General features: G+C 36.6%; 1 protein-coding gene across 1 annotated transcript in view; it reads left to right on the plus strand.

Moving 5' to 3' along the window:
* Positions 1 to 12763, plus strand: part of LRP1B (LDL receptor related protein 1B) — a 1762610-nt gene that overhangs the window by 309815 nt on the left and 1440032 nt on the right. Inside the window, exon 2 of the mRNA XM_053655128.1 lies at positions 351 to 473. Coding sequence (XP_053511103.1) covers positions 351 to 473 — 123 coding nt within the window. The remainder of the gene's footprint in view (positions 1 to 350; positions 474 to 12763) is intronic.

The following is a 12763-nucleotide window of genomic DNA, read 5'->3' on the forward strand; positions in this document are numbered from 1 at the left end:
TATTTAAAACTTCTGTTTTGGATCACCATCTATAAAACCTGCTTACTGAGATATCTATATGCCTTATCCAATATGACAAAGTCTCTAGTCATAAACATGAGTATACCTTCTAACTATTTCCAGAATAGATTGTGTGAGACCAAATCAATGTCAATTCTGTCAAAATGCTGTACTTGAGCTAAGTGGCTTAAATTAAAACAAGCATTTGGTTTAGCTTTGCTGCTGACCAGAAAATGTGGATCCCATATGTGTACCTTTTATGTATTGCTTTCTCGCATTTCAACTTTGTACTGCTCTTCTGTTCATGTTCAGATCGTTCATATTTTATTTTGAAACATTTTCATTTTCAGATCAGCAGTCCTGTGATCCTGGTGAATTTCTTTGCCACGATCATGTGACTTGTGTCTCCCAGAGTTGGCTGTGTGATGGAGACCCTGACTGCCCTGACGATTCAGACGAGTCTTTAGATACCTGTGAGTAGAAAGGTTTCCATTCCAATTTACCTTACATGTGAAACGTCAGATGTTTTCATGGATAACTGATGTAATTGATTCTTTTTGTTGTTGTTGTTGTTCGGCTAGACTAAGAAACTTGAAACCTTTCATTTATGTTTTCTTTAAAATTATTATGTGAATGAAAGTATAAAGGACAGTTTTGTAGTGTGAACTGACTTGTTAAGGGAAGAAAATGCAAGGTTAATTTTTTCAAAATGATTGTGTTATTACTAGAAAAAATGACTTGAAGAGGAGTATAAGTATTTAAAACATAGTAAAAAGGAATAAGGCCCTCTCCAAAAATTTCTCTCATGCATTTTGAGACAGAGGAGTACACAAAAGGAATGGTAATCAAGCTTTAGTTCTCTTATTATTTCTAATAATATCATAGGACAAAACACATTATTAAACACAATTATTGGTTCTGTTTTTCATTTTTATATACTTATTTACATAACTTGCAGACAGAACCAATATAGATTTTGATGTACATCTTGCCATTAGATAACAGAGGCAATCCTTATTAATATGGATTAATATTAGCCTTATGTTTGCTAGTGCTTTTTAAATTTCTTAACATGTGAGCACTTGTATATTTGCATTAATTGCTTCCCTTTGAACAGGTTACTTTTTCCACAGGAAGAGGCTTTACTTGTTTACTACATTTGTAATTTTTACTAATTTTACCAGTTTAATTCTGGGAAAAAAAACAACAACTTTGCAAGGCTCTGCATAGCATAGAAAAGATTCCTAAGCATAGTAAGAGGAAAAAATAGATTAATAAGAAAAAAATTGCTAATGTATAAATTCAATGTGGTAAATCCACACAAAGGAATATTATTTGGCAATAAAAAAGAATGAAGTACTCATACAGGCTTCATGGATGAACCTTGAAAACATTTTGCTAAGGAAACAGGGCCAGCCATAGAAGACCATGCATTTTATGATTTTATTCATGTGAAAGACCCTAAATTGGCAAATATACAGCTATAGAAAGTAGAAGATTGGTGCAGTAGAAGGCAATGAGTGACTGCTAATGAGTATGGAACCTCTTTTTGGTGTGATCAAAACATTCTAAAGTGGGATTGGAGTTATGGTTGCAGTACTCTGTTAATATATTTAGAAATATTGAATTTTACATACTAATGGGGGTGAATTATATGAGAATTTTATCTCAACAAAATTGTTTAAAAATGGTAATACACCTCAATATTATGAGGATGGGTATAGGTGGTACAGTAATGGTAAAAGACAACAATAATAAATGCTCTGGTCTATAATCATATAAAATATGATTTCATATATATGGAATCATAATTCATAATAGGTAGAATCATATATATACACACATATATATGTCCAAATTGGGATATATATATATATATATATATATATATATATATATATGAATGCTTTTTCAGCTTTAATGTCTCCTATTTAAGTGTCATCTAGGAGTTATTTCATCATTAGCTAGAAGGATTCTTATAGCATAATCAGAATAAAAGTTTACATTTTTGAGTGTTGGTACTGGAGTATTCCATTTATGTCCTGATCCTCTCAACATATTCCTGGTGGAAGAAAAAAAACAAATATCACAGGGACATGAGATATATTTGTGGTATCCATATCCAGGAAAACAGGTTGAAGGAGAAATGTCGTGGAACTGCACAATGCAAAAGCAATTGAGAAAACAATGACTGGGTAGCCTACTTGGGCAGGAGTTCCCTTTGTGCTGGTGAAGAATAAAGAATGATGATGTGTCCCTTTGTTCTTAAGAGAAAGATGAGTACAGGAATCAGACAAAAGAAGATTAGTGGTATGGAGTGGGAGCAAGGATCTGGATGGTCAAAACTAAAGCCCAGAGAAAGTTAACCTCAAAGTAAATGTCAAATTGGGTAGATGACAAATATTCTATTACCCCTCCAAAGCTGAATTCTTGCCTCTAGAACTAGCTGGTCCCCAGCAGGGCTGCCTCAGTGCAGCAGAACATGTGGTTGCCAGCCAGCCTCTGCCCTGGCTGTCAGGGCATCTGTTCTGAATGGTCAGTGTCTCTACCACAATGATCTTAAATATTTGAATATCCACCTCGCCCAGAAAGTAGACACCACTTTGCATTTGTAGAAAAGGTGGGCTTTTCAATTCATACAGATTAAGGACTTTAGAATTAGAAATCATATGTGGGAAAATTAAAAATAAAGGTATATTTTTCCTGCTTACTTAATTTTTAAAATGAAATCCATACCTACTCAAGACATTTTTGGCAGTTTTTAAAAAATATGTAATTATTTTCTTCTCCAATAACATTTTATGTATTAGATTTAAAAATGTTTCTTTATATTGGCCATTCTTATTCTAACCTCAAATATCAAAATTGTTGAGTACCTGTAAAGGAAACACTAACATTGATACTGTTATAGTGATATATATATATCACTAACATACATTGATATAACAATAGTTTTTTGTAACAAAGATAGAGAAATAACTATTATTATACTTGGGTATTTAATCTGGACAACGTATTTGGGTCTATGTTTAATTAGCCTGTTTCAGCTCAATGGTTTCAGATCATATCAATTGAAATGTGGACACACATAGAAAAAAACCTTTATAAAACATATCAGACTTTTCACATTTAGATTTTTTATCCAGATGTTCACAATGTCCATTTTTCTAATTAGAGTGCTTTATATTCCGTTGTTTTATGGCATTTGTATTCAGCCAACACTGATCTACATCAAATAGTTGCATAATATATGAGTGAATACATGCACGTGAAAGACAAATACTAGGAATCAAAAACCTTGAAGACTGGTTTTTAGGAAGGATGATTTTGTGCTCGGTGTATGAACAAATGGGTGTTATCAGTTTTTGGTTGAACTCTGTTGTATCTACAAAACATGAGATAAAAACAGCTGAAGCAATATGCTTTTTTCCCCTAAATTCACTTGGCCCTTAAAATGATAAGAAAACCAGTACAGCATGGGATTTATTACAGCATTGTAATAGTTCTGCAATGATGACAAAATCTTATAGGAAAAAAGTAATATTGTCAAGGAAGAAGAAAAGCTTTTCCTTGTGAAGTACTAATGACTGAAATGCTTTAGAAGATAAAGATGTGCACAGAAACACCACGATGAATTTTCTAAAATATGAAAATGGATAACTATTAATTTATATCCTTGCCTTTGGATATGAGAATTTACTCTTTAGCCTGATATTAAAAATGAAAGTCTATATTTGTGCACATTATATGAGGTAATTTCAAGTGTCTAAATAAATGGTTAATCATCGTTAGGCCCTGTGAGGCCATGAGAATGGGAAATCAGGGAAATCATCATCCTTCTACTCAAGGCTTTCAATTCAGCTGTTGGTCTAGAGTTGTGTGTGACAAGAATGAAGATGAAGGATGGACGTTTACTTGTGAAATGAGTGCTTGGTACCATCTGTGGCTGGAAAGTCTTCTTGAAAGGCATTTTTATTCCGAAGTATTCAAAATTTAACTCCTTATAGGATTTTCTGTTGAATGCTGAATGATACTTCCTTTCCAGCAATCATCTCCAGCTGATGTATGATATTTTCTGGGAAACTGACTTTAATGTACTTAAAACTGATTCTTTTTAAGTCAGAACACCATCAGTGCTGCTATTTCTCCTTTTTTTTCCCCTATTGCCTTATACTACTCCTGGTCGTAAAATCATTTAGAGTGTTCTTTAATTACAGATCATGTTTTTGATATATGACTCACTGGCCAACAAAGTAGGATGAAATGGACTCATAAGAGGGTTAACATTTACAGCCTGGGGAGTTGTGATAATTTTCACATGGACTCTGTCCTGTCCTTCTGCAGGGCTCAGCACAGTTTTTGTATAAAGAACCAGATGATAAATATTTAAAATTTCATAACGCCATATGATCTCTGTTGAATGTTCTTCTTTTTCTAATGCTTTAAAATGGAAGACACATTCTCAGCTTACAGTGTGTAAAAAACAGGCCGCAGGCCAGATTCGGCCAGCAGGCTATAGTTGGCCAACCCCTGTTGTAATGTCACTCAATGATGAATGATACTCACCGTGAAATTACAGGGGTAGGTCTGTGCAGGGAACAGAATCCCCCCTCACAGTGGAAGCATGTGGCATAGAGCGGTGTATGTACCTGCCACCGTACAGTGTCAGACTCAGGCCATATGGTGTTTTCTACAAAAGCTGGATTTACTCTTCTATTTTTGTATGCTTCCTTATTGGTTAGGATTACATTTGACCATATGGAACAGAAACAGTAGCTTAACCAAATAGGGGGTTATTTTCCTCACCTATAAAGTCAAAAATGAAGAAAATTCAGAATTAATATGGCAGTTCTAGAATGGCACCAGGCTTTCTCTATCTTTCTGTCCTGCTCTCCTTAGTGAGGGATTGCCAGTAATAAAGGCACAGTATGCTGCTCTGCCACTTCCAGTAGATAATTCCATTCCAGAAAGAAAGAAGAAAAGAGAAAAGGGAAGAGGCCAGTGCCAGCTGACTTTCTCTGTTTTTCAGAAAAGGAATACATTTTACAGCAAGGTCAGTACATAAAGGCTTAGATCTCCTTCACTGGAACTGATCCTAAGGAGTGTAGGGCAATGAGTGTTTTCAACAGGGCCTATTGCCTTCCAAAATAAAATGGACTGTGCTAATACAGAAAGAGAGAAGAATAGATACTGGGTAGGCAGAGGCACCGTGGAGTCTGTGCCATAGTCTTCCTTTCCTCTCCTTCCTTCTCTCCTTCCCTATATAGGAGGTGGCAGACACCATGTATGATCAGGGCTTCCGAATCCCAACTCCTTGTCTTCAAGGCCAGCTCCTCCTCCACAAATATCTTTTGTCCTGAGCAACTAACTGAACCCTATCAGAACTCCATTATTTTATTTGTACAATGAACATGGTAGTAACCAGCCTCATAGTGAAGTGCTTAGATAATGCCTGTTCCATAGTAACATTCCCTCTCGACTGTGTACCTCATCTGCATTCCAGATGCTCAGAGCTCTGAGCAAGCACTGTACCCTAAGAGTCTTCTTATAGAGCATCCTAACTGCCCCCCCATCCCCTTCTTACTTAAGTCAGTTTTATTTTCTAAGAATGTGACTAGGAATAGGATTAATTTGCCACATACACAAATTCAAGTTAAATTGTTAACAGTTTTTAATAATTAGATATATTATACTTGAAAATTAAGACAAATTTGCTACTGAGATTATTTTGGGACAGGTGGCTTTTTCTAGGAACTCTTCCAAAAACATTATGTTAACTAATTGACTGAAGTAAAGATGCATGGTTAAAAAATATGTTAGTGAACAAGATAATTTAATTGACACTGTAGCCTTGAAATGCAGATGTTATGTAATTTTAGAAAATTGAGTTTATGGTCCTTCTGGGCTCCTCTAAGTTGGTTGTTATTGGTAAAAGCAGATTTGTCCTTTTTTTAAATACTGAGGTAAAGAAGGCTCTAATGCCTAAGAGGACCCCATGGACCACTTAATTGATAACTACGAAGTCATTTGAAAACATGGAAGTCTATCCCAACAGAATCGTATAACACTGGCCTTGGGAGTGAACAGTTCTAATTGAAGAATGCAGTAAAAATAACAAGTCTCCTGTGTAGTGGGAATAGCAGCATTTATAAAAAAATGAAAATGGCTGTAAGTTATTAGGGTTAGTTGTGCCTCTGCATGAATGGCCACTGACTATGTTTCTGTTGCATTTTAACTTTATTTAGATACAGAATATTAATGAACTTCTTATATCCATACAGTGACCTTTCCTTTATGATATAAGGTAGACATCCTCTTATAATTTGCTTTTGAACTTTCTTTCTTTGACAGAGGTCAGAGAAATAAAAATGAAATTCAGGTGGGAGATTATTAGTGAGTAGATATCACTCTTTAAAGATACACAAGCAGAACAGGGTTCTCAAAGTACACTATAGGAACAATAAAATGAATGGAAGTATGGTCCTCGTTTCTAAGTAATAGTGATTTAGAGGTCACTTTGCAATGAGTTAATATATGAGAACCACAAAGCAGAGCTTTTTGTTAGGTGGATAAGCTGAAATGATGTTACAGATTAAAAGGAAAGCTTATGAGACCCATGAGGACAGTTTATGTCTCTTTCAATTCTTTTTGTTTTGCTCTTCACTTTACTGTGAGGCTTTTCATTTTAGCAGTAGAGAGGCCAAAACACTGACCCATCTTAAATAATAAAAAGACTCCCACTTAAGAGTTGAGATGAAGGGGTGACATGAAGGTGGAGGAAAGCACAATTGTGAATTATAAGGGCCTGTCTAATATTGATTCATTTTCCTAGCACAGTGCAATGGGATGGGGGGGGTCAGATGTCTCTTCATTCTGCCCCACAGTGTGCTAAGCCATCTCTGAGAGTCTGCTTCTGCAATTTTAAGAAAGGTTGACTGGAGGCTTAGGTGACAAAACTGAGTGCACTGCAGCTCAGACAGGTGGAGCAAGACCAGCATTCAAAAAGGCCCTGCTTTCTACTCAAGAAGTCACTGCTTTTTGGTTTTCTGATCCAAGATCACAGGTCACAGGATTAAAAAGAGACTCATGTCCCTTATCCTATACTGGAAACTACAGGAGATAAAATATTTGAAATAATGTGAAAGAAAGGGAATAAAATAAAATCAATGAAAAGAGAAAACTCTGGTAAAATTCTCCTGGGCATAAGGGTTGATGTGCTGTACACAAGTGCTATTGCAGAGCCCTGAAGGGACAAACTGAAGGCCAAGCAAGGAGTCTTCTCAGAAACAATCCTATCCATCATTTATCTACAACTAATCTAGCATTTGGGGTTGGGGTTGAAGCCTTCTTACCTTTCATGGGTGAGCATATTTCTTCCCCAAGGACATTTTATGCTTTACAGTCAGGGTATAAAATTTACATTTGACTTTCATTCAGAAGTGCTTCTAAAATGACATATTTTGCTAAATGAAGTTCTAAAGAATGCTATGTTCTGAAAACTTCTTTTAATGGCAATGTCTTGTCTTTCTTCTCCCCTGTCCATATTCCATTATCTTTCCCTGAAAGCAGGATATAAGCCTACTATAACATACCTACAGAATTTATGGTAAGACAAAGAGTATCATCATTCTACTAATTGCTAATTTGGCTGTGTTTCAAATCAGGCAGCATAACAGGCTTGGGGTTAATTATTTTTTAAATTCTCACCCAATGATATGTCCATTGGTTTGAGAGAGAGAGAAAGGGAGAAAGTGAGCAGGGAGAGTGAAAGAGAAAGACATTGATGTGAGACAAAAACATTAATTGATTGCCTCCTGTATGTACCCAGATTGGAGACTGAATTCACAACCTATGTATGTGCCCTGACCATGGATCAAACCTACAGCATTTTGATGTACAGGATGATACTCCAACCAAGTGATCCACCTGGCCAGGGAGGGGGTTGAATTTTTTAATTAAAATTTGATAACATTAGCTTTCCTAATTTTTAGGATGAGAGAAATTGCAGAAAGAAAGAAAGAAAGAAAGAAAGAAAGAAAGAAAGAAAGAAAGAAAGAAAGAAAGGAAGGAAGGAAGGAAGGAAGGAAGGAAGGAAGGAAGGAAGAAAGAAAGAAAGAAAGAAAGAAAGAAAGAAAGAAAGAAAGAAAGAAAGAAAGAAAGAAAAAGAAAATTCATGAGAGAATAGCTAAAAACAGGATATAGGTGGAAGAATACCAATCCTGAATGTGGCTTATAGTAATCCTTTCAGCCTACAAGGCCTTTTTTCTCCCTTCCCCCCTTCTTCCCTTCTTTTTTTCTTCACTCCTTCCTTTCCTTCCCTTTCCTTCCTTTCTCCTTCCTTCCTTTCTCCCTTTCTTTTCCTCTCCTCTCCTCTCCTCTCCTCTCCTCTCCTCTCCTCTCCTCTCCTCTCCTCTCTTCTCTCTCTCTCCTCTCCTCTCCTCTCCTCTCCTCTCCTCTCCTCTCCCCTCCCCCCCCTCTCCCCCTCTTCCTCCCCTCCCTCCCCTCCCCTCCCCTCCCCTCCCCTCCCCTCCCCTCCCCCCTCCCCCCCCCCCCCCCCCCCCCCCCCCCCTCTCCCTCCCCCCCCTCCCCCCCTTCTCTTCTCTTCTTTTCTCTTGTTTCAAAAGATGCCTTGGGAAGGAAGGCTCAGCCTTGGAAGATTAGTTTAAAATAGCAGAGAATCCCTTCACTGGAACAGAACTTTCTGGTTACTTAGTCACAAAGAAGAAAACAAAACAACAAACAATTACTCTCCAACATATCTGATTGAATTGCCAAAAGACAAGTGATTATGAATATAAAATGCTTTTCTAGAATCAGCATGTGGCCATAAGGTTAATTTTCATCTTTCGCAAATAAGAATTGTAGAAATGACATGTACTTGTACTGTGACAATGATTTAAAATATGCATATCAGTATTATGAAATATAATTTGATCATTATAACTTAGTTTTTGAAAAAATATAGACTGGGTATTGTGGCCATTAAAACAATAATAAACGAGATGCAAACAGGTTGTTTGGTAAAGAACTTCATAGCTCATGGTAACAAAGCTGGAGCCAGGAATCCAGAACTTCTATATACTCACTTCTTACCATACCACCTGTTATGTATTGAACTGTGGTGCCTCAGAATTTATGTATAGAAGCTCCAAATCCCCAGTACCTTAGAATGTGTCTGTATTTGGAGAAAGGGCATTGAAAGAGCTAATTAACTTAAAGTGAGGTCATGAAAAATGGGCTCTACTTCAACTTGAAAATGTCCTTATAAGAGCAGAAATTGTTGACATACTAGGTCATGCTACAGCCATGCATGCACAGGTGGAAGGCCGTGAGAAGAGGCAGCATGAGTGTGGCCATCCTCAATTTAAGGATGGAGAGAGGCCTTGGGGGAAACTAATCCTGCCAACATCTTAATCTTGGACTTCTCATTTCCAGAACTGTGAGGAAGGTAATTATCATTGTTTAAGCCATCTGATCTATGGTATTTTGTTATGAGAGCCCTCGCAGGCTAATATAGCATTCTATAACATAACAAAATTCCATTTATTTTTATATCAGTGTAGAAATAATCTAGCAATTTAAAAATTCCCCTTTTTCTTGAAGAGATATACTATAATTGTAAGCATTATAATCCTGTCAGAGACCAGAGGGGAGAGGGGAGGGAATTTCAGGGGAAAAAGGGGAAGGATTTACATGAATTAGTATAAAGGACACATGGACAACAACTAAGGGGGGTGGAAATGGAAGGGAGTGGGGGGCCCAGGGGGGTGGGCTGGGATGGGAGTAAAAGGCAGAATGCCATACTTGAAAAATAATTATATAAAAAAGAGATATGAGATATAATCGGCAATTAGTTTCTGATAGAATAAAATATCCATCCTTACATTAGTTCTATAATCCTGTAAGAAAACCTAATTTAAACAGTGGTGTTTATATAAAAATTAAATATATATTAAATAAAAAGTCAGTAGATAATTAATACAGATATTTTTTCAATACTTATAGATAATAGGTTGCTCCAAAATTTAAAAAAGATATATATTTACGTGACCTTTCCCCCTGGTGATCCAGGACACTCATTTAGAAGTACAGTTGGTGGCCATCTTTATAATTAAAACTACAAAATAAAGCACACACTTGAAAAGATGAATTAATTACTATTGTTTTCGAGTCATAATATGGATATTAATGATATTCTATGTTAGGTTGCTATAATCTATATTTGATTGCTATAATTTTTAATTCTAAATTGATCACTAGGTGAGGCAATAAAGTAGATGTAATTTGACAATAAAAAGAAATATTTCCTTCTCTACATAGATCTTTGGGAAATTTTGTTACCTTTTACTTCTAAGTTTGCACATATTAGACAAATCAATTTTTAAAATAAGTGGCATGATATATATTTTTACTTAAATAGTGAAGACAGTTTTGTCACTGCACTAGACTTCTCTGAATATGAATGGATTTTCTTTAAGAAAACTAGTAATCAATCAACCAGCAGTTATTTACTGAGGAACAGCTGCTTTCACAGTGTTTACTGAGTACATCTTTAACCCTTTATCTCATGCCCTATCATATACCAGGGCTTTAGCTTTTGCTAATTTAGTCCTCTATCCTGGTTAAATGTGGTTATTTCCATGTTAAAGAAAATGATGTTTATGGTAAAGTTGATGATGATATTACTGACACAAAATGGATGATCAATATGATGCAGATGTTGCAATATGATCCTTATATGGATTACTTCCTTTGATCCTGACAACAAATGTGATGAGCGTGTGTTTAGCAAAGCAGTCTTTCCTATGAGCTAAACTTCAGTCCCTGTTCGGATAGTCAGATTGCTGCCTTAAGAATGGAAAGTGCTGAGTGCCTGTATGACCACCAGTCCTACAGGTGACACTGGCACTGAGAAATAACAGAGAACCAACACAGGTGACTATGAAATTTACTTGGCATTTATTGATACAGGTTCACTCGAAATCCATACTAACCTGATAACAATGCTAATCACTCAGAAATGATCAGTAATAACATCGTACAGGAAAATTGTGGGATAGTGAACCTGAGTCTCAGTCTGCAGGTCCCGGAGACAGCACAGTAAGCAAGGAAGCCATCAGAGTCTTGCAAAGCAGAATCTCTAGAGCAGGGTAAGCTGCAAGGCAAACAAAGTTCTCAGTCCAGCAGGGCGGAGCCGGGGGCAGCACGGGGGTCAGGAGATCAGCACAGCGTGGGGCAGCACTTTAGCATGTGAAGCTTAGCCTTCTGTGCAGTGGTCTGAGGCCTGTCAGTTATACCCTTGAGGGTCAAGTACTCCACCTCTCTGGGTCTCTTGATAAGTTTCTTGGCACCCCTACTGGAGCACGGGGAATTTTCAGGTGGTTTCACCCTGGGGCATCTACCCCTATTTATGCGTATGTTCAGGTCATGGTGCAGATATCTTGAACATTACACTCTGCCAAACATGACTTAGTCTCCTTGAACCAAAGTGTCACCACTGACTGGCAGCCATCTTGGTTGACATGAATGATGCTGTTTTATCCTACATACTTTGCCCTAGCTTGACTGGACCAATGCCATTTTATTGGCCCTGCTAGCCACAACAACCTTGAGTAGGATGTTGGGTAGAGTTGTTCAGATTGCACAGAGCCCTAGAGTGACATACATATCTCGGCAGCACAGGTATATATATTTTCCCACAAATGGAAATGAACTATCTTGAAAATGGGGCAATTTTTTAAAAATTTGCATAAAGGCACTATATGAGCTAATGGTATCCCTGCCTATGTTGCTAACCATGGGCTGCTTTTATTGATGATAAAAATAAAGCAGGAGGCAAGTTATTTGCTAGAGGTCTTAAAGCCATTAAGTGGCAGATGAATACTGTGCCATGCTGTACAGCTGTCTAGATAAAGCAAGCAAATGAAGCTCAGAGAAGCTGGATTCCACTAAGACTCCCTCTTAGTGAAAGCAAGATTTTATCCTTGCCCATCTCAAATTACATTCGAGTCAGCATGCTTGTCACTGTATCACATACCAACTGTACATTCTCCATTCAAATGTATGTACAGGGTCCAGACGAAGTCACAGCTACTTGAGTGTGGTTGGTAGGGTAATAATATGGGTGTAATAATTTATAGTTTAATTTGAACATTTTATATAAAATGTCATATGGTATGCTTGAATGTATTATTATTATGTTACAGAATTACATGCTTATGATTTTGTAATAAAAGTTTGTAAGAAAAAGGTGTATTATTTGTGCTGGACACTGTATATTCAACTATTCTATGTATAAACATCCAATTTTAATTGAGAGGCTACTGTGTAACAGATCCTGTGATAGGTGTTGGGATTGGCAAGATCAATATGCTAAAGATGAAAGACAGAAATAGTAACAATTGGAGAGAGGATTTTAATTATTTTTCCAACCATAGAGGATATGCTTTTAAATTTCTAAGTTACTGTACTAACAATTATAAAAGGTATATGAGTTAATATTTACATATACATGTATATGAACTTCATGTCTGTGCATATGAAAAGTTGAATCTGGAAAAATAGTTATTTTAAAAAATTTTTTTTGGTCACACACATCTATACACACTAATGAGAGCACACCAACACACATACACTAACAAAAAATACAGTGTTGATAATAACTCTGCAGCTGATGAGATTTTTATTAGATTTTTATTGCTGTGTAACAAATTGCTACAAATTTAGCACATTAAAACAACTCCATTTCCTATCTCACTGCTCT

The sequence above is a fragment of the Artibeus jamaicensis genome, unplaced genomic scaffold (genome assembly GCF_021234435.1).
Source record: "Artibeus jamaicensis isolate MK-2021 breed Jamaican fruit bat unplaced genomic scaffold, CSHL_Jam_final contig_935, whole genome shotgun sequence".
Classification (NCBI taxonomy): domain Eukaryota; kingdom Metazoa; phylum Chordata; class Mammalia; order Chiroptera; family Phyllostomidae; genus Artibeus; species Artibeus jamaicensis.